The sequence below is a fragment of the Oncorhynchus keta genome, chromosome 28 (genome assembly GCF_023373465.1).
Source record: "Oncorhynchus keta strain PuntledgeMale-10-30-2019 chromosome 28, Oket_V2, whole genome shotgun sequence".
Taxonomy (NCBI): Eukaryota; Metazoa; Chordata; class Actinopteri; order Salmoniformes; family Salmonidae; genus Oncorhynchus; species Oncorhynchus keta.
Genome location: NC_068448.1, coordinates 34,545,232 through 34,570,984, shown reverse-complemented (window position 1 = coordinate 34,570,984; position 25,753 = coordinate 34,545,232). Strand labels below are relative to the sequence as shown.

The following is a 25,753-nucleotide window of genomic DNA, read 5'->3' as shown; positions in this document are numbered from 1 at the left end:
TGAGAGATGGGCCTGGAGAAATATAACCACTCTCAGATTCATCGGGAAAGATACCTGGTTCTTTGCACGACTGAATGCAAATGAGTCTTCAGCGCGGTGTGGGGGCTGCCTTAATCAATGTCATGGCGAGCAGTTGTTGTTGGGAGTTAACTGCCTTGCTCAAGGGCAAAACGGCAGATTTTTACACCTTGCAGGGATTTGAACCAGCAACCTTCCGGTTACTATCCCGCTCTTAACCGCTAGGCTACGAATGCAAGGACTGACCATCAATGATATCAGAATTATACTTTTAACCATGTTTAGAGGCTATAGTGTTTGTTTACATTTACATTGTTTACCAACATTGGAGTAAAACAAGTTTATATTTCCGTTTCTGATGGGGTACACCAGTTTAACTAAAGTCATGAGGCATAAGTTACATTATTCAAGAATCAATGGGTATATATCATTAATTTAATTCATTTAATGGATGTAGCAACTAAGGATTCTAGCTTTAAATATATGTACGGCACTATGGTACTCAAGGTAAAATAAGTATATGCTTAATTGCTGTATGCTGGGGTGTATAAATCATCACTAATAAACTGAAGTTGAATTACAAATGTAACTGACCATACAGTGCTGTTTCATTGTAGCCACAAGATGGGAGTATTTGCCCAAACTGCAAAAATGTATATATACTACTGCTGAATCCATGCAGAATAACTGAATCACACAGAAGAACTGTCATGCATTCTGTCATGACTTGTAGGCCTACTGTCTCTTGTTTTGAATCAGAAAGGGTAGAAAACCATAGCAAGGATAGAAATTGAACATCTTTGTCCCCTTTGGTGCCAACATGCAAGCGTCATTGCATGAGGCATGTTTTTTACACTTATGACGTAATCTGGTCCACATAATGTCAAATGAACATGAATAGCAGGAGGTCTGTCACTTCAGCCAGGACGCCCGCTCAGACATCGTGAGGCCAAGTCAGTCACAGAGCCTAAAGGAATCAATAATCAACAAGGAAAATGCAGGGGCCTCCATTGGTTTCTATGTAACGCCGTGGGCAGATTCAGGAAGGGACGGGCACGTGTGGGCAATTTTTCTCTGCCGCTTCGCTTGCCACACGTTCCGCCCCTGTTGCCGCAAGAGTTTTAAAGGCTTTTTATAAACTACAGTTTCGCCTGCGTTTGCAGCTCCCTCTTCAAGTGTTGCTAACAGCGCACTTTGAAGATGAACACCCACAAGGACGTCAAGGAAAAGTTAGGCAATAATATTAGCTAGGCATATGTGCATTTCTGTATAACCTGAAAATGCATGAATATTTAATTTCAGTTGTGGAACTAAGATACATTTGTTTATAATCAGACTACTCCATTCTGAAAATGTCTGAATACATTCAGAAGATTGAGGGAAGTGGTCCAGAGGAGTCCCCTGAGATGTCCGGGTACCATTTTTAAACAGAGCCAAATAGAGAGATGGATGCATCTCAAATTGTACCCTATTCTCTGTCTAGTGCTCTACTTTTGACCAGAGCCCTATGTCAGAAGTAGTGTACTACAAATGGAATAGGGTGTCATTTGGGATATATGCACAGATAGATGTAGCCTAGATAGACATTATGACCAATGACACTCAACAACCAAATCTCAATGGATAACTGAGTCGTGCTGTAGCCCACAGGGACTCGTCTCTTACACCACCACCAGAGGAAGATCTCATCTCCTGCTCCCCAATGAGGAAGGAGGGGACCTTTCACTTTGTTCAATAAACTGTCATTTCCTTTTAAATGTTGTATTTCTTTAACCAGACAAGTCAGTTATGAACAAATTCTTATTTAAAGTGACGGCCTACCCCGGGCAAAGCTGGGCCAATTGTGCGCCACCTTATGGGACTCCATAAGATATATGTAAATCAAACTGCAAATGCATGGTGTTGTCTTAAATACAAGGAGTGAAGTGTTACAATTTTACTCCATGGTCTGGGTTAGTTGTAACAGTGCTTTGGGTGAATTGTAACAGATTGAAAAAGTGCATGAATCAAGACATGCAACTAATTATTGAATGCCTTTATTGAGACCATGAGTGCAACATTGCCATGTTCAACATTTTGTTTGGCAGAAATAATAATAAATATAAATAATAAAATGTTTACTATTTTACCCTCCGCTAAATGGTCTTTCCCAACCAAACAACAACTAGGCTAAACTAAACACCTGAACGTTTGTGGTGTGTGTGTGTTTGTGTGTGTGTGCTCTATGCTCTTCTTCCAGTGCCTGCTTGATGAGTGTATTCGTCAAAATCACAGCTTTTCTCCTCTTCCTACCCCTTTTCCTGGGCCCTGATTTTGTCCATACATCAACTGGGTTGAAATTAGAAGAGTAATCAGGTGTTTCCCATCGACAACCTGATACATGTAGGAAGGTGCCCTGTGAAGTGGCTGGAGGAGTGGCCTGGAAGGCAGATGAAGAGGTGGCCTGGAAGGCAGCTGGAGAGGTGGGCTAGAAGGCAGCTGGAGAGGAGGCCTGGGAGGCAGCTGGAGAGGTGGGCTGGACAGTATTGGGCACAGTGGCCTGAGAGGTGGCTGAAGAGGTGACCTGGGAGGCAGCTGGCAAAGCCATTGTGTCAGCTGGAGCAGGATGATCAGTGACAAGTGAGGGTGCAAAGTCACATTCCTGAAATATATCAAGGTTGTATGGCCAAATGCCAGTGAACCTGAACCCAGCCTGTATATTGGTGGGTGTTGTGGCACCTGGAAGTCCTGGAATGTCATATATGGTCATGGCCTTTCTGGAGTTCACCCTCATCCAGGCATCACTGGCAGAGTTCATCATTTTTTTCAATGGCCCGTACACACTCCTGTCCAGGGGCTGGAGCTTGTGTGAACGGTGTTGGGGGAAAGAAAGCAAGACTATGCCAGAGCGCCTACAGAAGTCAATGGAGCTGATTGACAGGTGTGATCTGTGGTTGTCAAGGTGAAGGACCTCCTTCCTTTCCAGGCTGACCTTGGTATGTTTTGCGTGTTCAAGGAAAATGAAGAAGTCATCTTCCTGCATCCAGCCAGATCCATTTCCACTTCCAACACATCCAATTGGTTCATTCCATACAAAGTGGCCTTTTGCGTAGGAAAACAAAAGTTGGGGGGGATTGAGTTTCCCATTGCATTTATAGCACATGCCATTGACACGAGTGTACCCCTTTCTGCTGAGGTGATTGCTCCAAACGGTTTGGTATCACGTTTCGCATCCACTTCATCAGATGTTTGCATTTTGGTTATTCCTGTCTCATCAACATTCCATATGTCATTGCCATCAAAGCTGTAGTTATTTATCACCTCTCCTAGTTTGCTGAAAAACTCTTCCACATGTTCTGTTGAAACGTGTGCCCCGTGTCCAACTAGTTGCTTCAGAGTAGGGTGCCACTTTATGTAAGACGAGAATCAGTCTGAACCAAATTTCCTGGACCTGTAACAATATAATAAAATATGTTCAATACTTACCCCAATTAATACTTTACATTAATAATTTACATAGGTACTACCTCCCTTGACTGTAATTGCAACCAACATTAACCACTAACTCTGCAATGACTTACTCCTCTCTGTCATGTGCTTACCTCATGGGGAGATAATCCATAATGTAAATCAGCTGCCCTCTGACAACTTCTACTCCTGCTCATCCATGAAGACGCTGTTTCCACGGTAGCCTTCATGAGGAAGCTCTCTAGACCCCTTCTCCAGCAGGTTTTTCTCTCTTTGCATAATCTGTACAGTGTCCCAGTTAAAGTCGATAGGTTACACACACTTAGGTTGAAGTCATTAAAACTAATTTTTCAACCACTCCACAAATGTCTTGTTAACAAAGTATAGTTTTGGCAAGTCGGTCTGGACATCTACTTTGTGCATGACAAAAGTAATTTTTCCAACAATTGTTTACAGACAGATTATTTCACTTATAACTCACTGTATCACAATTCCAGTGGGTCAGAAGTTTACAAACACTAAGTTGACTGTGCCTTCAAACAGCTTGGAAAATTCCCAGAAATTATGTCATGGCTTTAAAAGCTTCTGATTGGCTAATTGACATAATTTGAGTCAATTGGAGGTGTACCCGTGGAAGTAATTCAAGGCCTACCTTCAAACTCAGTGACTCTGCTTGACATCATGGGAAAATCAAAAGAAATCAGCCAAAACCTCGTAAAAAACATTGGAGACCTCCACAAGTCTGGTTCATCCTTGGGAGCAATTTCCAAACGCCTGAAGGTACCACGTTCATCTGTACAAACAACAGTAAGCAAGTATAAACACCATGTTACCACGCAGCCGTCATACCACTCAGGAAGGAGACACGTTCTGTCTCCTAGAGATGAACGTACTTTGGTGCTAAAAGTGCAAATCAATCCCAGAACAACAGCAATGGACCTTGTGAAGATGCTGGAGGAAACAGGTACAAAAGTATTGATTGTACTTTTTGGAGAAATGTCCTCTGGTCTGGTGAAACAAAAATAGAACTGTTTGGCCATCATGACCATCGTTATGTTTGGAGGAAAAAGGGGGAGGCTTGCAAGCCGAAGAATACCATCCCAACCATGAAGCACGGTGGTGGTGGCAGCATCATGTTGTGGTGGTGGTGGCAGCATCATGTTGTGGGGGTGCTTTGCTGCAGGAGGGACTGGTGCACTTCACAAAATAGATGGCATCATGAGGAAGGAAAATGTTCACCTTTATTTAACCAGGTAGGCTAGTTGAGAACAAGTTCTCCTTTACAACTGCGACCTGGCCATGATAAAGCATAGCAGTGTGTACAGACAACAACATAGAGTTACACATGGAGTAAACAATAAACAAGTCAATAACACAGTAGAAAGAAAAAAGAGTCTATATACATTGTGTGCAAAAGGCATGAGGAGGTAGGTGGATAATTACAATTTTGCAGATTAACACTGGAGTGATAAATGATCAGATGGTGCAGGTAGAGACTCTTCAGTATGGGCCATTCTACTGTCAATTATTGTCTATGGAGATTGCATGGCTGTGTTCTCAATGTTATATACATGTCAGCAACGGGTGTAGCTGAAAAAGTTGAATCCACTCATTTCAAGGGATGTCCACATACTTGTGAATATATAGTGTATATCTCAGTAATCTGACGTCAAAACAGTGTGGGTTATCATTCATTCCAACTTAAACATACAGTGTGGGAGCTGCTGACACTGGAGTGAAAGACCTGTGCCGAGAAGGTGACAAGCTCCTAGAGACTGGAGAATTGGGGAGGGCAACTGCTTTTTATACTTATGCCTTCAGGAGCCATTCTGGATCCATCATGGGTCACATGCGAGACCAGGGGGGGTCCAGGTTAGCTAGGGTGATCTCCATTCTGGAGACCTGGCTCGATGGTCATGGGGAGAACCAGGCCTCAATGGATGTCCTCAACAAAGGCCCGGTTTTGGAGCTGACTAGGGCCCTTACCTGCTTGCTCTCAGACCTCCACAGTCCCAAAGGCCCTAGGCTTTATCGCAGGGCTTTCCAAGACAATAAATCGGAGACTGTAAAACTGGCCAATAGCAGATAAGCTCAGCACTTGCCCAAGATAGTGAAGACATTCTATGAGCAGATGTTGCAAAAACATTCCTTACATACTGCTGAAATTAGGTCTGGGGAAAGAGCAAGTGAGGCCGGCGACATCGTGCCAGCAACTGCTTCTGAATTCCTTGAGTTTTTAATGGCTGTTTCCCCAGGGGACACGGAAGTGCAAGAGCTGCAAGCAGCAGACTGATTTTCGTACGACAGGTTCGAAGAGAACGCAGATGTGTATTCTGTAGCCCTGCAGGATCATTCACAATCATGGCCAAAGTCAGGTACAGGCAAGGTGGCTCAAGGGATGCCAGCAGAAAGAAGAGCCACTCTCTTGACCAGTAGACTAGCAGAACTACCAGAACATAGTACAGGTGCTGCGCGGCTATGCCCATCTTCTCTACGACAACCACAAGGGGGCCTTAGTGTACTTCCAGGCGGTAATCAAACACAACGCACTCCACCTGTCCAGCTGTGTGTGGGTGCTGTGCGGCAGGGGCCTGCGCCTCATTGGGGGCGTGCACTACCTCACAGCCCTGGACTGTGTGACAGCGAGTCGGCTGCAGCCCCAAGACACGGCACTGACAGTACGATGCCTGATTCCCTGGAACTGCTGTGGGCTGATGTTGGAGCAGGTCAGGGTCATGCTGGATGAGTGGACTGGAGATCACAGCTCCAGCCTCAGCCCCCTGGAACACCAAGAGCACCAGAAGAGTGAGCCGCTACAGCCCATTTGTTAGCGCATTTGTTTCTGTATGTTACACACATAGAGCACTTTATTGTAAAATATCTCATAAAATAGGCTGCACCGTGAATTAGCTATAGCCTAACCTACGAGGTGGCTATTCTTTGAACAGTACCAGAATTCTCTTTTATAATCGTTCTTAAACTCAGTTTTGTATCAATTTGATGCGTATTTTCAATTAGACTTGGATTTTATTTTACTCGTGACTTTCAGTAAAGTTTTTCAATTCATGAATGTCATCAATTGATATCCTGATTGAATCATGGCTGTGTCTCTCTATGTGTGCCGACGCTCCTCAGATCCTGGGGACCGATGCACTGTACCAGCTTGGCCGGGTGGAGGAGGACTATCGTCTGTTACTGGCCATCGGGCCAACCACCCCATGTGTACCCATCCTGGCCCGCCTCGCCCTGCTATAACTGCACCATGGCTCCCTCTATGATGACAACGCCATCACCAAAGACATCCTGTCGCTCAAAGACAAGACCAGGAAATTGGTTTGTGATTGGCTGCAGCAAGGGCACATTTTGATGTTGTTTGATAAGAATGACCTACCGTGGCTTCTATAAGATGCCGTTGGAACACTTGTTAGGAGAAGATACGAAAGCATTATGACAACAAAAATACCTTTCATACTGATAGTCAGCTATTATGCATCAGCTACACACAGTTGACCTGGCCCTATGCAACATGTATTCAAATGATTTAAACGTTTATCAATTCACACCTGACAAGTGTTGTTTCAGCTGTCCAGAATGGAACATGTTGAAATCTTTGACTACTTCTCCCAAATGTGCCATGATAAACTAATAAGCTAATAACTGTTATCAACTCTGTGCTCAGGACCTTTCTATTCTGTTCTCTCTCCGGCTGCTGAAGAAGCTGATCCAGTGTGGCGATACAAGCTGCTTGCACCCTCTGCTGGCCTTGGTGTCTCCCAAGGACTGGCTGCTGCTGCAGGGCCACTGCACATGAGACGAGAGCGCACTGAGGGAACCCGTGGCCTATCTGTTCATCGCCATCATGGCCTCTGTTGACCATGACCATGTACAGGCCCTCTGTGGACGAGGCTTCACCTACCTCATACTAAACCAGCAGAAGGTACTAGGACCCAAAAATGGGAGATTGTTGTCTGACTGTACATGCAGTGCTAATACTTGAACTTAGAATTAGAATCAGAATGACAGCAATTGGTTTAAGGCTGCTATATCCACATAGACAGCTTCTCATTGACATATGATCTTGATGGGTCAAATTGAGGTCATGATAGGGGCGGCACCAAATGTTTGATGTATTATAATAATTTATTATAATATGTTGTATTAATAGAAGGGGAGGGGCTATGGGACCCCTCCTCCACTACATTTATAGGGTCCTAGACTACAGATTAACAATATATATATTCATTGTAAAGTTTTAGAATTGTTCCACAGTCTTTTCTAAGTCTCTGCCTCATAAAGAAAATGGTCTGTGAGAAAGCATTTCAAAGATAAACATAAAGCCCTGCGGGGGAGTAGAAGAGATAAGAGGCTAGTCAGACATACCTCTATAAATCAACTTGGGGGAGTAGACATTTACTGCTGAGGCCTTAGAAAACATTGGAACTATTTTATATTTTGCAAGGTTGTATAGCTGCATGGGCTTGGTCTGAGGAGTAGCAGGTAATGACGTATGCAGTGACATCACAGGGGGTTGACTACAAGCAGGATAAAAGCAACTTGGACTTTTCCTATGGGGCAGAACTCATGAGAGACATCAGTTATATGTGTGATGTTTGATCTTTGACTTCTGTCTACAGCTGTATTTTGATAAAAAAAATTGTTATGATTTATAAGTGCACATTTTGAGTGTTCCTTATTTTTTAAGTAAATAAAACGGAGCACAGAAATACGGAACCAACAATCTCAACATGATTGTAAACATGTCTTTGGTTTCCAGGAATGTACTCAGGATATACTGTACGAGCATCAAATAAGCGCCAACGCCATCACCAAAGACATCCTGTCGCTCAAAGACAAGACCAGGGAACTGGTCTGTGATTGGCTGCAGCAATACTGCAGGACCTATCTGACGGAGATCCTGGCGACTAAGGCCGCCACCTGCCAGGAAGAAGAGCTCCGAGAGGCCTGTCATGACGGGCCTTTTCGGGTCAGGTTACCGTGGACCATAATCCTACAGAGATATCTCTCACACCCACCAGCGGGGGAGAGATCGAGAGGTATGGAATGGGGAGTTTTATGACAACTCCCGCTCATTGTAAATCTTAAGGCAGCAGACAACATCCCTTTTGTCCTGTCAGTATGGGGGGAGGGAATGTATGATGGACCTATGGAGAACCTAGCTCTGAACAGTAACATGCAATAAATGGACTTTGGGATAATATGTTTCGTCAGCCAAAATGGTAGTAGTGAATGTCGTTTTTGTTATGTTATTAAAAGTTAAATGACGACGTTATAACGAAAACATTGTAACTTGAAGAGTTTTCACAAGATATGCCTGATGTTTGCATAATGTACGTTGTGTGGAAAATGTCCAGATCAAAGATAATGTTTTCGTAAAGATGAAATGTGAAGTTAATTGTCTAAATTGGATTTGAGAAAAATCCAGAACTTGCCTCGTAACTAGTTACGCCCAGAGAACTTGCCCTAAAGGCAGAAACGCCCATTTCTGACCCAAGGGTATAAAACATGTAAGTTAAGAAGTAACATCAGATTAAGTGACCATACCCAAGTGTGCTTTTCTCTTGTGCACTCTCTCTCTTTCTCCCTCTTTCGAAATCCCCATTTTGTGTAACACATGTCATATTGTGTTGGCCCGTTAGGGGCCTGTTTCATTGTACTAAGTTCTAATCAATAGCCTCAACTGTGTGTTTGTGTATGTATATATTATATTATCATTTTAGCTTGTTAGTAAATAAATAATCAACTCAATTGGTGTGGTACGGAGTTATTTAGTGAGACTCAGGTTTGTGCAGATTCCGGGATTAAGCGACGTTCAGAATGAGACTGTAGAGGAAATGAATCAATTAGTGAAAAATCGATATTCTGATATTCTTTGAGTTAATTTGGGAAATAGAAACTCAATAAAGACCAAACTTTCCCATGGTGCCCCAGGTTAATGAGTTAATAATTACCTGATTCATTTAATCACGTAATTATAAACCGTTAATCATTCGATGAGCAGCAGTTGCCACATTAATCAATACAACGTTACGACAGGCCTTTCTAATTGGAGGAGCCCTGATGAGGACAGACTGCCGAGACTCCAGATGGCATTGCCTCTATGTGGATATACTACTGACCAAAGGTGAGATCATTGGCACTTGGCCAAAGGATGCTTATCTATCATCAGCGCATACTCTTTTTTTGATTAATTTGCCATATTCCCTAGACCATATGCCCTATGATTACACCTTAAACCTGTCAAGTTATCTCAGATCTCCAGAAGTGCATAGGGCTCAGGTTTTATGGGTCGATTTGGGATTGGGCCTTTGTCCTGTTCTGCTCTGCAGATGACACAGTACGGGCACCACTATCTAAGCAGATTAACCTTTATGAAGGTTTTGTTCAAAACGTCTGCTGGACTGTGCACAGTTAGTACATGCAACTGTTTTGTAATATCTGCCTCTGTGAACCAGGTGAGATGAAAGCAGCAAGAGCTCACCTGACTCAGGTGTTTGGCCAGGAACCCCGGGAGGCTACAGCTCAGGCCAGGATAGACGTGATGGAGTCCTGGCAACAGAAGTCCCGCAGGGCAGCTGGCAGGCTGGCCGAAAAATAACCCTCCACTTTCGACTTCCCGCTGAGCCTCATTCCCCCGAGTCACAGGAAACGCATGGCACAAGTAAGACCAAATACATGACAACTATTTAACTAGTTACAAGACGAAACATGTAAGGACAAACAATAAGGACAACTAACACCTACCGACCAATCAGATTGCTTGGTCTGAACTAAACGTTTTATAATCACCTTTTTCATCTCACGCAAGACAAAGTTATCAACTCTTATTACAAGACAAAACAATAAACTCTTATTACAAGACAAAGTAATCAACTCTTATTACAAGACAAAACAATAAACTCTTATTACAAGACAAAGTAATCAACTCTTATTACAAGACATGGTAATAAACTCTTATTGCAAGACAAAGCAATCAACTCTTACTACAAGAAAACACAATTAACTCTTATTACGAGACAAAACAGTCAACTCTCATCATAATAGGTACTAAAACAACTGTCTGTGTTACTGTAGGCAGCAGCCCAGGAAGCAGGGAGTGCCCTTGCTCTCATGACCGTGGCTGTGAGAGGGGCGGGCGAGCTCCAACCACAGTACCTGTGTCAAAGGGCCTCTTGCTTCACCCAGCTTGAATTGTATGAACAGGCCGTGGCTGACCTGGATTGGGTCATCCAGAGCCATGGGGGCCCCTCCGACGCTGCTTGCCGAGCCTCAGAGGAGTCGCAAATCTGGATCGAGGACCTGTGCCAGCGAGGCCGCAGCCTGGTGCTGTGCTCCTGTGAGGGGCCTGCCCCTGATGACTTCACCCGGGCCCTGGCACTCCATCGTTGCAAGGCCATGCAGTGTGTGGAGGCCGGGATTGTGACTTTCAATGTGGCACCGTCATAGGATGCCACCTTTTCAACAAGTCAGTTCTTCAAATTTCTGCCCTGCTCGAGCTGCCCCGGTCAACTGCAAGTGCTGTTATTGTGAATTTCGAAGGTGCGACTACGGCTCAGCCGTGAAGGCCACACAAGCTCACAGAATGTGACCGCCAAGTATTGAGGCACTTCTTCGGTTGCAACATTCACAACCGAGTTCCAAACTGCCTCTGGAAGCAAAGTCAGCACAAGAACAGTTTGTTGGGAGCTTCATGAAATTGATTTCCATGACCGAGCAGCCTCACACAAGCCTAAGATCACCATGCGCAATGCAAAGCGTCGGATGGAGTGCTCCAAAGCTCGCCGCTATTGGACTCTGGAGCAATGGAAACGCTTTCTCTGAAGTAATGAATCAAGCTTCACCATCTGACAGTACGACGGACTAATCTGAGTTTGGCAGATGCCAGGAGAACGCTACCTGCCCCAATGCATAGTGCCAACTCTAAGGTTTGGTGGAGGAGGAATAATGGTCTGGGGCTGTTTTTCATGGTTTGGGCTAGAACCCTTAGTTCCAGTTAAGGGAAATCGTAATGCTATAACATACAATGACATTCTAGACGATTCTGTGCTTCCAACTTTGTGGCAACAGTTTGGGGAAGGCCCTATCCTGTTTCAGCATGACAATGCCCCCATGCACAAAGTGAGGTCCATATGTGACTATTCTGTTACTTATATTGTTCCTGGTATTTAATAGAAAATTACGTGGAAACAATGGGTATCCCTTGGTGCTTACAAAGAACAATACTTACAAAGAACAATACACAATATTGATACCTGGTACCATGTATTACCATGTGGTGCTTGTTTGAAAGAATGCCAAAGGAACAAACAAGTAACAAATTATTGCTGTGCAATTACATTTAGCTATTTTACTACATAACTAGTAAGATGGTAAACTATTTTCAAAAGATGCAACTACACACACTTTTTGTTTTATTTCAATTTATTTTTTTGTATTTTTGAATTCCTGTGTAATAAACCAAATCGCTTCTACAGCAGTATTTTTATTTTTACATTCAATTTGTTACATTCAAGTTGAATAGTGATTCTATTTCATATTTTCAGTTTCAATGACATTTCAGTGAGACAACTCATGATTGTGGTCTTTCACTATTACGGGTGACCAAAGCACAAGACAATTGATACAGAAATCTATACATTCCAAAATATCACCTTGAGATTAAATTGTTATTTTAGAAAGTGCCCATGTGCAGGTTTTACGTTTTAAGTCACTATGTGAAAGGGGCACACATTTTAGTTCACGGAATTATGAATGTAATCTTAAATATTTTGGGGATAGCAAGTTACTTTAGAAACAATAAACACAGAAAATAAATACTGAATGAGATAAGATTAAAATGTGTAGTCTACATAATATGTACGTTGTTTGAATGAAACCTGGTATGAAATAAGAGCAATCATGTGATGATAATGATGTATAATGAATGGAGTTTTGTACTATGCGGACACAGTGATGTATTGAGGCTCCATGTTGCCAAAGTAGGATTTCTCCCACTCACTCATCAGGTCAAAGTGCAGTGGGCGATCACAGAAGGTGCAGGAGACAGTCGCCGGCCCGTTCAGAAGGAGCCCCGTTTCTTGCCACACCTCCACGAGCCTCTCTGTCAATCAAAGTGAAATGGGTCAAACACAAAGAAACTTGAGTCACGGCTAACACAGCTAGTAGTATTGGCTGTAGTATCTTATTTTAAGATTATACAGAGGTTATTCAGGGATCACATTTTTATGAATACACTGAGGAAGGATACTATTGGTAGTTGAAGTTTTCTTTCTCCGGACCCCCTGATGTGTCGAATATGACCATTGACCATTAATGGGTTGAACACCACTGGATGTATTCACAAAGAGTCTCAGAGCTGATTTAGGATCAGTTTTGCCTTTTAGATCATAACGTATATGATTATACAGACAGGGGGGGAACTGATCCTAGATCATCACTCCTACTCGGAAGATGCTTGAACACAGGCCAGTTCTACGGGAAACCCTGTCAGAGCAGTAGCAGCAGGTGGCTTGGTCACTCACCCACAAAGTACTCCATCATTGCAGGGTTGTGGTGAGGGGAGGGAGCCAGACGCAGCAGCTCCTCGCCTCGGGCTACTGTCGGGTAATTGATGGCCTGGACGTAGATGTTGTGTCGCTCCAGCAAGATGTCACACACCTTGGAGTTGAGCTCCGCATTACCAACCTGAGAGATGACAATGCATGCACACACACACAAATACAGTCTATCATCTCGATAATGAACTTAGTGTGCTGTGCTCAAACAGGTTCAAAGTACATCCTTGCATCACTGTCATGTACAGAATGATCCGCCTGAATGCCAGTCTGTTTCTGCTCTCTTGCCAACTCCTTATGGAATACAATAAGGGTTTGCAAGAGAGCATACAGTAAACAGACAGGCACTCAGGCTACAGAGGTAGTTTGAGTGGTCAAATATTTTGATTATAGATTACATGTTGTTTCTGGGGTAGGTATACCAGTAAGTCTTATACCTGTGGAATAACAAAGCTGGTATGATACAGTACCTCTTGCACACAGTAGTAATGACTAGGGCCCTTTTCTCCACTACCTGGCCTACTATGACATCTTCGACCTACAACTATACTCAAGGTGTCACTGCAGGCTTTTTCAGGCACTTCCACAACCTTCTTACTCATTAGATAATTAACACATCAGACAATTAAGTCAGATAATTAATCTCTAGAGATGTTATATCCCTTTAGTCATGGAAATGACCCAGTTAAATGAGAGGTGCACAGACAGTCCACATGCTTAGAAGCTTAATTTGTGGCAACTAGATCCTTATTTGAGATGATTCAACTATCAAGATGTGATGATAAAAATAAAAATAAAGTTTAACAGGTGTCAGTAGAAGGAACTATCTATGTCTTGGTGCAGGAGGACAAAACTACCAGAGAAACAAGAAGCTGAGAAAAGGGCAGGGCACGAGTAATGACACAGTAACTCTCATAACTGGAGTGACATAGCTAGGGTATCCACTGCCCTTAACGCTGTAGTAGCAATAGAACATGTACTACAGTACCCATAATTCTCTGCTCAACATATCCAATCGTCTTCGTCCTGTCTCCTTATCATCGCAAATGATGTAGTAGCAGTATAAATCTCTTACAGTACCTTTATTGGGATGATGTGGCTGGGGCAGTTGACCACAGGCAGTCCCTTCTCCAGGAGCAGCTGTCTCATGTGTTTGACATTCCTCTGGTGGGCCCTGCGCAGCGCCTGGCCCTCGGAGCTCTTCAGGACTCTCACAGACTCCAGGGCCCCAGCCAGCACCATGGGGGGCAGCGAAGTAGTGAAGATGAAACCTGCAGCGAAGGAACGCACCGTGTCCACCAGGGAAGCGCTACTGGCAATGTAGCCCCCCACGCAGCCAAAGGCTTTACCTGCAGCAATGGCGAAGAAGAAGAAGAAGTAACAGAAAAAGAAGAAACAGAAGAAGAAGAAATAATTATCAAATGGAATGATATTTTATACAGTGCCAGTCATACGTTTGGACACACCTACTCACACCTACTCTACTCTTTTACTATTTTCTACATTGTAGAATAATAGTGAATACATCAACACCATGAAATAACACATATGGAATCATGTAGTAACCGAAAAGTGTTAAACATATATTTTATATTTGAGATTCTTCAAAGTAGCCACCCTTTGCCTTGATGACAGCTTTGCACACTCTTGGCATTCTCTCAACCAGCTTCATGAGGTAGTCACTTGGAATGCATTTCAATTAACAGGTGAGCCTAGGTGTGTCCACACTTTTCACTGGTACTGTATATACAATAAAAGGCATATACAATATCTATAACTTATAGATATATTATAACAAACACACCTCAAATCACAATGAACCATTATGCTTATTGGAGTTAGTGTACACTATTACTGGATGGCGCGACGGAGTATTCCTAGTTCAACTAGTGCTGATCAAGTTTGAATGTGACCCCAATGTGACCTAGCTAGATTGACAACCACATACTCTGAAATAAGTAGGGCTAAGACTAGATTTACTTAATACCATCTTGTCATCTAAGGTTGCCTTTATAAGCGCTGATCTGAAGTAACATTGAGTTCTAACTTCAAATGGTGACGGTTAGGATTGAAAGAAGGTAAGCTGACCTTAGATCTGTGCATAAGATGCAACTTTTCACAGAAACGGCTCCTAGAGAGGCTTATCAGTATGACCAGACTGGGTGTGTGGGAGCACTTCCACAGCTGATATGTATATCCCCTGGCCTGCAGCCTCTGCCGTTCCCTCCGTTAGCCAACACCAGAGCATGATGAAAGTTGTTACTGCGATGTCAGCGATATAAATGTCAGTTTGTGCCTGATGACAGCAGGTAGCCTAGTGGTTAGAGCGTTGGGCTAGTAATTGAAAGGTTGCTGGATCAAATCTTTGAGCTGACAAGGTAAAAATCTGTTGTTCTGCCCCTGAACAAGGCAGTAACCCACTATTCCCCGGTAGGCTGTCATTGTAAATAAGAATTTGTTCTTAACTGACTTGCCTAGTTAAATAAAGGTTGAATTAAAAATGTATTTAATAAATGACCGGCATTAATTGGTTAAATGGGACCTCTTCCAGGGGAGACTCACTTGGCTCAATCAAATCTATCTCTGCTGTGAGGGGCATTTTCCTAGCTCTGAGACAAGCTAAGACAGACAGAGACGAAATGGTTATAGCCATGATGGAACCTGCTTCACTGCAAGTGTGTATAATTAAATTAATTCATAAACACATATTACTACTTCAATTTGTGGTAGCAAATCCAGGATTTTTTTAGATCCTTGAAATAAAACAAATGAAATAAGTGGGAATCAACTGGTGTCCCTCGTTGGCCTAGTCAAGAACTGTCCTTGTTACAGCAGACACATCTGTTCATTTGAATTATTTACATTTTATTAAACCATTGATATATTCATCTCTTTTTTTAAGTGAGCCATGGGCAAGAGGAAGCACCAATAAATAGTACAGAATAAAATGCAATACAACATGGTACAAAATACACTTATAAAAACAACAACAAATCCATAAAACATAGACACTCTTATCAAACCTGTTTATTTCTTACCCAAGGTTCCAGAGACAATGTCAATCTTGTGCATGATGTTGTCTCTCTCTCCCACACCGGCCCCATGGGCTCCATACAGGCCCACAGCATGGACCTCATCAACAAACGTCAAGGCCCCATAGCGATGGGCCACATCACATAGCTCCTCCAGGGGACATATAGCACCTGCGAGCGAGTGAGATGAAATAGGATGTACGACCTTTTACTGAAAATAACTGAGAGATCGTGGATATTATTACTGAGGCACTAAGCAATGCAGAATTATGAAATGTGTAGCACTCAAAATCAACACTGACGGGGATATTATGTTTTTAGAACTTAGTATATTAATATGAGAGGACGTAACATAAAATATTAGCAACAAATAAATAATACTGCTTGCTTATCACATGTTAAACCACCACAAACCCCTAGCAAAATATATATTATGAAAGACAACCAAAGACGAACTAACATGCAACCTGACTGTGTAGCCTGTTTCGTGACATTTACCATCCATGGAGTGCACGGTCTCAAAGGCCACGATTTTGGGTGTCTTGGGGTCGGAGCCACTCAGCAGTTCCTCCAGGTGTTGGCTGTCATTATGGCGGAAGATGAAGCGCTTGGCGCCGCTGTTCCTTATGCCCTGGATCATTGAAGCGTGGTTCCCCATGTCAGAGTATATCTCACAGCCTGTATTTCAAAGCAGAGAGCCCACAAGGCAGAATGAGCTTCTAACTCTATGTCTTTCAGAAGTGATAGAGTGTGTGCGTTATAGTACAAAGAACGTATTTTGGAATATAGATTGGTGCCACTAATGTAACCACATTGCCCTTGAAAGCAATGCTGAAGTTCTGATTAGAATGAAATGCTAAGTATTGACTATTCTTCTCATTGCCACCTCTCATCTAGCCTGGTCCCAGATCTGTTTTGCTATCTTGTCAACTCCTATGGTCAATGTCACAAGTTAGCAAGATAGCACAAACAGATCCTGGATCATGCTACCTCTCATCCTCTGTCAATGTTTGACATTCAGCTGGGAGACCCGGGAGGGCCCTGGGTTTAGGCTAACCTGGCAGCATTTTGGCCAGGGTGAAGAGGGTGGAGTCGTTGGCCACGAAGCAGGATGAGAAGACCAAAGCTCCGTCTTTCTGGTGGAGCTGGGACAGTTCTTTCTCCAGCAGCACATGGAAGTTACTGGTGCCAGAGATGTTCCTGGTACCCCCGGCACCTGCGCCATGCCTCTTCAGGGCATCCCTGAGATAATACAAGAAGAATCATAATCAAACATCACATCATACCTCAGCTCCAACACATCAAATAAGGTATGTTTTGAACATTTTGTTTTCTTCCCCATAACAATTATAAGGACAAATTGGTTTTAATTGTATAAATATAACAAATACCAAATAGCAGCTGGTATAATTATCATCAGAAAATGCAGTTCATGTGTAGTTAGCATTAAAACTTGGTGACAAATAGCAGCAGATACAATTTCATAATACATTTATATTTTCAGAGTTTTTTAGATAAACTAGTACAATTATTATTTTTATCGCCCCCTCCCCCCCCCCCCCACACACACACTTTCTTTATATGAAACAAGGATACTTGCTGGGTCTCAGGATGCCCGAACACCTTTTAAAAGCTTTTTCCAATAAAGGACAGTAAAGGAAACCATACTTTTAGGAATATGGGAGCACGATTCTGTTTTTTTCTAACTGTAAAAAATCTGCAACTTGTTTTAACGACAATTGAAACGTGGAAGGGTTTGACTTTTTCCCACACACAAGACTACATTTCTTTGCAAAGTATGAGATAGTTATCAGCAACCTTGTATTGTCTGAGTCAAGCTTAATATTTGGCATGTGATTAAGAAGTCTTGGAGATTTTACCAATATCTAAAATAATCTGAGTGGCTGTATGAACAGAGCACTAGAAATCCATTAGCTTATTGCGTTGCCAAAATACCTTTGGTGCAAAAAGGTTCCTTTTTGCACCAGGTGTCTGGGAACATCTGATTTAATTTAATAGGAGTAAAATAAAACATGAAAAATAATGTTGTGTTTGTTTCCTTAATATTCAAACTAGTAAATTTGTAGGGTATCTTATTACAGATCTCAAGCAATACCTCCTCATCAAATTCCCAAATACTTTGAAGAGGGATAAAGGTGGATTCCCATTGTCTTTTTTTATTTATTTTACCTTTATTTAACCAGGCAAGTCAGTTAAGAACAAATTCTTATTTTCAATGACGGCCTAGGAACAATAATCCGTACCAGGGATGTTGGATTCCTTACAGAGTTCAATAAATTACTTCACTGTATTCTAGTCACTATGGAACAGGTCAGGGAAACTCATAAGACCCAGGAAGCACCGCCTATAGAGGTCGGCCTTTGACATCACATTGGGCAGATCAGGATTACAAGAGATTGACGCAAGTATAGAATACGTGTTTGAGATACCTAAGTACTTTGTACAGTCTGCCCACGCCATTCATGTGTTGTACATAGTAAAGGTCTTCTTGTTATCACAAATATGCTGGACCCAATTCACAAACATAAGATTCTTTGGAGGTAAAAGGTAGCTAAATTGAGCTTCAATATGAACCCATGGTGTCTGTCCAAAGTCCAAGATGTCAAATTGTGAGTTTGGGCTGACCAATAATGAAAACCTTGATTCAATATTTTTTTTAATAAAACAAAAAAAAGAAACCGGTAAATAACAGGTGAACATTTTAAATAAATAATTACATCTGGAAAGACAATTCAGCTTGATTATGTTTTTCCTTCCAATCATAGTTACTGGGAGACTGGACCAACAAATCAGGTCTTCATTCATTTAGATAATTCTTTAGAACTGGGGTAACATTTATTCCCAAATAGTGGAATCCATTTTGTTTCCAAGAAAAGGGACAGACCAAACTCAACTCATCTGTTAGCTGGCTATTTAGCAAACAGGCATTAGATTTGATAAGATTAGCCTTGTATCCAGAGAATTGACCAAATTAGGCATTAGTATCAACGATATGTGGAAGGAGTTCACTGGATTAACAACATACAATACAATATAATCTGCATATAAAGATAGCTTATGTTCCTGATCTGCAATAAGGGGACCTATGGTACTCTCATTAGAACGTATGGACTCTGCCAGTGGTTCTACAGCTATGGTGAAGAGAAGGGGAGACAGAGGACAGCCTCACCGGGTCCCTCTACTCAGGGGAAATTCTTGTGACCTTAAACCATTGGTAGAGACCATAGCTCTGGAAATGGTATAAATCGCTTTGACCCATTTGATGAAATTAGCAACCATATCAAATTTTTTGCAAAACAGAGAATAGGAAATTAATAATAATAATAATAATAATATATGCCATTTAGCTGACGCTTTTCCATTCAACTCTGTTGAACGCCTTCTCAGCATCTAATGACAACAATATAGGAGGAGTCTTATGCTCATTTAAACGGTTGATAACATCAAACAGTCGTCTAACATTGTCCGGTGAATACCAGTTTTTTATAAATCCCATTTGATCGGGGTAAGCGAGGGTAATAAGAGCCTCTACCTCTGGCTATCAATTTAGTTATCACTTCGGAATCCAAAATTCAACAAACTTATCGGTCTGAAAGAAGAGCATTCTAATGAGCCCTTCCCACTTTTAACCAAGACACTGATAGAAGCTACTGGTATATTCATAGAATAAGGCAAAATTCCCTTAACACAAAAGTAATCTATCATGTAAATATAGGACAGGTTCTGGCCAGAACTGCTTGTAGAATTCACCTGGGAAGCCGTCTGGGCCTGGGAATTTATTATTAGGCATAGATATAATTGCTGCAAACACTTCCTCAAGGGTAAAATGATAATTGAGGAACAGAGGCTCTGGTTAGGATAGTTTTGGGAGAGAACTGCTGTCTAAATATGATTTTAATGAACTCGTAATGTTTTTGTCTAATGCAGAACATTTTGTCATGAATACAGCAAATTTGTTCAATATTTAGTTTATCCCTTGCTACGGTCAACTGCTTTGAACTTTATAATATAGTGCTTGAACTTTCTTGAACATTCTAATATAGTATGAACATTGAACTGGTTGGTTTCTAGACAAAGCTTTTCTTCTGGGGGTAGCGTAAGAATATAATGTACTGCAGTATGATGAGCCATACATTTAAGCAGAATACCTAATTGAATATCTAAGGAATTGATTCGGTTCAATTTAGTCTTTGGTCTTTTTGCACTACATCATGTCTCAATCTCTATTTGTCTTTCTGTGATTCCTTGCATCCTATCTCCTCGCATTCTTCTCAACCATATTGGAAGAGAAGGTTCAAACTCCCTCCCCTTCTCCAATGCACTTTGAGGAGAGAGGATGTGCGGGATCAAGGAAAGATGAATTGAGAAAGAATCTTGATGTCTGGCTTACTGAATTCCGTTGAGGACCCGGGGGTGGCTACCCATGCCCAGGTAGTCGTTACTGCACCAGACAGACACCTGGGAGCCTTCCCGCCCGGCCATGGAGTAGTCTTCGGCAAAGGGAAAGACGTCAGCTCGCCGATTCACTGTCTTAAAGATGCGGTAGGTGTGGTCGTTCTTCTTCTCAGAGATCGTCCTGTCGAAGAAGCCATCGTAGTCGAAACTGGGGCCCACTGTAGGGGTTAAAAGTATAATAATAGTGTCAGCAAATTATTTTGTGAAAGACTTAAAATGATTCAAGAGACATTCATATAGTTTCTCAAGTTACATGTGATTCTAGATCCAATAACTTGTTTAATATGATGAAGAATGAATCATCATGTATCCATTGAATGAAAAGAAAATTGGGTCCCACTTTACATACCGGTAGTGATACCTGAATGTGGCAAATTCTTATTTACATTGACGGCCTACCCCAGCCAAACCCAGACGACACTGGGCCAATTGTACGCCGCCCTATGGGACTCCCAATCACAGCAAGATGTGATACAGCCTGGATTCAAACCAGGGACTGTAGTGACACCTCTTGCACCAAAATGCAGTGCCTTAGACTGCTGCGCCACTCGGGAGCCCATTTACAAATCAACTCAAATTGCTTGCGTTTAAACCTCATTTTGCTGTGCATAATTACTGCATGAGATTACGCAATTGTAAGTAGGCCTATACTTGGTAATCCTTTCCCTTTAAAAGCTGTGCAAACAGATAAGGTGTATGTAATACAACTTGTGTAAATGTATTTACACAGTACCTGCCAATGCAATAATCATTAAACTGGTATCAAATTACCACTTAATATAACGTGTGACTGAAAACAATTCTGTTATGCACTGTATCATGTCAATATAATTTATTGTAGAACTACAGTGCAACTTCTCCTCTGATTGAGTCAAAGCAAACGAGTCACGCTGGTCTGATTCACCTATATTGTCCTTCAGCAGGTGGGACACTCTGGGGGTTTGGACCTTCGGCATGACGGAGTCCTCGAGTTCCTTCAAAATAGATCTTTTCATACCTGTGACAGAGAGCAGGGGTATAACAGTCTGTACTACACTGTGAAGTATTTATCATTTCTGCTATGCTCGTCCATTTGTTTCTTTGTCTTCAGTGATGCAGGTTTTTATAGGTTTTTGTGGCAACTGTACATTTTTTCACTGTGTTTAGAACTTGGACTTGTTGTTTGTGTCTACCAAAGTGTGGCTGCTGTGTTTCCACTGGTGTTTGTGTGTCCATTGAGCAAGTTTTGGAAGCTAAACTCCTAGGTATAACAGTAGATGGTCAATTATCATGGTCAAGTCATATTGACAAAGTTATTGTGAAGATGAGGAAGGGTATGTCTTATAACGTTTATTTATCTAGGCAAATCAGTTAAGAACAAATTCTTATTCTTGTCAAATTCTTATTTACAATGACGGCCTACAGATGAAGTGAGACCGGTTTGGACCAGGTTAGATGAGGTGAGACAGGTTTAGACCAGGTTATCTGAGGTGAGACAGATTTAGACCAGGTTAGATGAGGTGAGATAGATTTAGACCAGGTTAGGTTAGGTGAGACAGGTTTAGACCAGGTTAGATGAGGTGAGATAGATTTAGACGAGGTTAGGTGAGACAGGTTTAGACCAGGTTAGGTTAGGTGAGACAGGTTTAGACCAGGTTAGATGAGGTGAGATAGACTTAGACGAGGTTAGGTGAGACAGGTTTAGACCAGGTTAGCTGAGGTGAGACAGATTTAGACCAGGTTAGATGAGGTGAGATAGATTTAGACCAGGTTAGGTTAGGTGAGACAGGTTTAGACCAGGTTAGATGAGGTGAGATAGATTTAGACGAGGTTAGGTGAGACAGGTTTAGACCAGGTTAGGTTAGGTGAGACAGGTTTAGACCAGGTTAGATGAGGTGAGATAGACTTAGACGAGGTTAGGTGAGACAGGTTTAGACTAGGTTTGGTGAGGTGAGACAGGTTTAGACCAGGTTAGGTGAGGTGAGACAGGTTTAGACCAGGTTAGGTGAGGTGAGATAGACTTAGACGAGGTTAGGTGAGACCGGTTTAGACCAGGTTTGGTGAGGTGAGACAGGTTTAGACCAGGTTAGGTGAGGTGAGACAGGTTTAGACCAGGTTAGGTGAGGTGAGACAGGTTTAGACCAGGTTAGGTGAGGTGAGACAGGTTTAGACCAGGTTAGGTGAGGTGAGACAGGTTTAGACCAGGTTAGGTGAGGTGAAAAAGGTTTAGACCAGGTTAGGTGAGGTGAGACAGGTTTAGACCAGGTTAGGTGAGGTGAGACAGGTTTAGACCAGGTTAGGTGAGGTGAGACAGGTTTAGACCAGGTTAGGTTAGGTGAGACAGGTTTAGACCAGGTTAGGTGAGGTGAGACAGGTTTAGACCAGGTTAGGTGAGGTGAGACAGGTTTAGACCAGGTTAGGTGAGGTGAGACAGGTTTAGACCAGGTTAGGTGAGGTGAGACAGGTTTAGACCAGGTTAGGTGAGGTGAGACCGGTTTAGACCAGGTTTGGTGAGGTGAGACAGGTTTAGACCAGGTTAGGTGAGGTGAGACAGGTTTAGACCAGGTTAGGTGAGGTGAGACAGGTTTAGACCAGGTTAGGTGAGGTGAGACAGGTTTAGACCAGGTTAGGTGAGGTGAGACAGGTTTAGACCAGGTTAGGTGAGGTGAGACAGGTTTAGACCAGGTTAGGTGAGGTGAGACAGGTTTAGACCAGGTTAGGTGAGGTGAGACAGGTTTAGACCAGGTTAGGTGAGGTGAGACAGATTTAGACCAGGTTAGGTGAGGTGAAAAAGGTTTAGACCAGGTTAGGTGAGGTGAGACAAGAGGTAAGACAGGCCTTGACTATTTGAGACACAACCTTTTGCTTTCAACGTAACTCTTGAAGTATTAATCTGAGTTAACTGCTTTAAATTAACTTCTTTAAAAAACACATCATGGAACGGCAGGGAACGTGAGAGGACACACACACAGACACACTCTAACACACTATTTTATTTTGTTGTTGTATTGTTTGTATTCTTTTTTAGTTGTATTGTTTGTATATCATTGTATTTTAATTGTGTGTGTCTGCCCTTGTCTATCAGTGTATCAGTGTTTTGTTATTTGTCATGTTTTGTGTTTTTTGTGGACCCCATGAACAGTAGCTGCAGCTTCTGCAAAAGCCAATGAGGATCCAAATAAACAAATAAACTACCATTGTGTTGTCTTTACCTGGGTTAGACTCCGTCGGGACGTCCTCCTGAACCTCAGGACTCGCTCTTACCATGCCAATCTGATTGGAGACAAAGGGACATCCCTTGGACATGGAGACAGCCACCTGGGTTGCTGATTGGGCAAAATGACGCTTTGAGTCCACACTCAGGGGCAGGGTGCCTGCTGACTGGGTAGAATGGATGGTTGTCTTCCTCTCCTTAGGGATTGAGGCACAAACAGTGATCTGGCGGGCGATCATGGGGCATCGGTCGGCCATAGAGAGGAGGGCGGCCCCAGTTTTCAGCAAAACAGGCTTGGGGGCCGACTTCAGGAAGGGGCAGTGGTGAAGGAAAGCGGCCATGGCTTTTGAAGCAGTTTTGAATCTGGATCAACACATGAGACATAGGATATAAGACCTTTAAAACATACCATTCTGACACTTTGTTATAGTTGTAGTATCTATGCTAAATGCTATTTACACTAGTTTAGACCTACAGTACTTTTCAACAGGCTTAGGCAAGTTTAAAGTCACTGTAGGCTAATGTACAATAGTCCTGAAGTAGCCTATGTAATGCTATTGCCACCATCTTCCACAATCTTTCATAACCTAACATTTTAAAGGGGAAATTAAAACGAAATATAGGACTGTATACTATGTATACTATGTTCAAGAGAGAGGGGAACACACTTTGAATCAAACTTTCAGCAATATAAGGTTTTAGTGATTTGAAATTGTTTCCCAAATGTGTGAACAGTGTGGTCCATTATTTACGTTTGAAGAAAATAAAGAGAGTTGATGGAATAGGTGCGCCTGCGGGCGCGGCTTATCTTGTCTGTGCAGGCGCGCTTTTCATGCTCCGCAAGGTGCTGAAGCAAGATTCCGACAAAAAGACATCATTGCGCAGGGACTGTGGACGATTATTAGTGAGCGTCAGTGTATTTAAAAATCGAATATCATGAGAAGACCTGGATGTCTTTTCGTTTTTGATGACAAAACACAGACATATTTGGCCTATACTATTTCTGTCACAGTGACCAAACTAGTTTCTAAATCCTAATTAATAAAAAGTCCAAGCCAGCCATTTCGGATTATAATAATAAGAATAAGAATAATGGTTTCCGCACTCATTGTTTTAATGGTTGTTTTGTTTGGAACTAACCAATCCTTGTCTTGATCGAGCATTTCATGTAAAGAATAGAGGACCCCCTATGGCTACTCAGCTGGTCTGCGGTTAGGGGATAAGAAGACAATTCTCAGGATCTGTAGTTTATTCTTGTGGTATGAGGTTATCTGAACTCCAAGTTAGTCTATCTAGATCCACAGCAGCTGAGCATTATGAGTCCGTTATTCGGTCAAACGTCCCAGGGAACTAAACCATTGACCATTGACTTGATGAGTAACGACCAAACACAGTTTACATTTATTCACATTCAAGTGACACGCTATGTGCATTCCTGTAGTTCATCTCTGGTTTTAGGGTTATCTTCTTTATGTATTGTTTATAGCTTTCTTTATATCTTCGTTGTTGTTGTTTTTCTTTTGCAATTAGATATGATACAATGAGGAGCACGACATACAATGTATTTGGCTGTTATATATTATTTAGATAACAGTCAAAACTCTTATCTTAACATTCCTGAACTTGAAATGTAGGCTAGCTGTCAATGACCATATAGACACACAGCCTGCCTACTTATGGGTTCCTTTAGTGCAAAATTGCCTAATTTGCAGTATCATACGCAATAATATAATGCTAGCTAAATTGCATAGGGCCAAACAAATAGAAAAATGCTGAACATCTTACCTGTTGACCTGCACTGAGGACGAACTTCAAAACAGTAATAGACAGAGATGCATCTGTCGTCAAAAGTTCGGGGCAGTGACGTTGTCAGCATTATGTAATATTCTTCGAAAATTATTCTTGTTCACACCCATACGTTGTCACGTAGGGGGCCAGGCTGGGGACTGGGAGCAACCAAGTTGTAAAAAGTCATGATGCATTTGAGGATAGGCTAGCCCAAATGCTTTTTTGTC

At 42.2% G+C, this 25,753-nt stretch overlaps 2 protein-coding genes and 1 long non-coding RNA gene across 14 annotated transcripts; 1 reads left to right on the top strand and 2 right to left on the bottom strand.

The window, feature by feature from the left end:
* Positions 1–2,038: 2,038 nt before the first annotated feature.
* On the bottom strand, positions 2,039–4,046 carry LOC118361090 (uncharacterized). 2 transcript variants are annotated; one of them, XR_004820961.2, is made up of 3 exons: positions 3,947–4,046; positions 3,600–3,747; positions 2,039–3,448 (listed from the first exon to the last, which is right to left on the bottom strand). XR_004820961.2 is itself a non-coding variant. In XM_052484198.1 (2 exons), exon 2 carries the CDS (start codon positions 3,158–3,160, stop codon positions 2,486–2,488), a length of 675 nt encoding a protein of 224 aa, XP_052340158.1. In that variant the 5' UTR covers positions 3,161–3,448; positions 3,600–3,999; the 3' UTR covers positions 2,039–2,485. The 2 variants fall into 2 exon arrangements, 1 of the variants encoding a protein (XP_052340158.1); XM_052484198.1 differs by having other exon boundaries at positions 3,600–3,999.
* Positions 4,047–11,886: 7,840 nt separating this feature from the next.
* Positions 11,887–25,668, bottom strand: alas2 (aminolevulinate, delta-, synthase 2). Its single transcript, XM_035740838.2, has 10 exons — positions 25,524–25,668; positions 23,737–24,101; positions 21,450–21,542; positions 20,481–20,703; positions 17,127–17,311; positions 16,568–16,747; positions 16,076–16,240; positions 14,118–14,386; positions 13,005–13,167; positions 11,887–12,583 (listed from the first exon to the last, which is right to left on the bottom strand). Exons 2-10 carry the CDS (start codon positions 24,077–24,079, stop codon positions 12,420–12,422), a joined length of 1,785 nt encoding a protein of 594 aa, XP_035596731.1. The 5' UTR covers positions 24,080–24,101; positions 25,524–25,668; the 3' UTR covers positions 11,887–12,419.
* On the top strand, positions 21,549–23,290 carry LOC127912792 (uncharacterized). 11 transcript variants are annotated; one of them, XR_008083435.1, is made up of 4 exons: positions 21,549–22,014; positions 22,215–22,854; positions 22,885–23,009; positions 23,040–23,282. It is a non-coding gene; the product is annotated as an uncharacterized LOC127912792 (long non-coding RNA). The 11 variants fall into 11 exon arrangements; XR_008083436.1 differs by having other exon boundaries at positions 21,549–22,094; positions 22,235–22,854; XR_008083433.1 differs by having other exon boundaries at positions 21,549–22,104; positions 22,245–22,854.
* Positions 25,669–25,753: the final 85 nt, after the last annotated feature.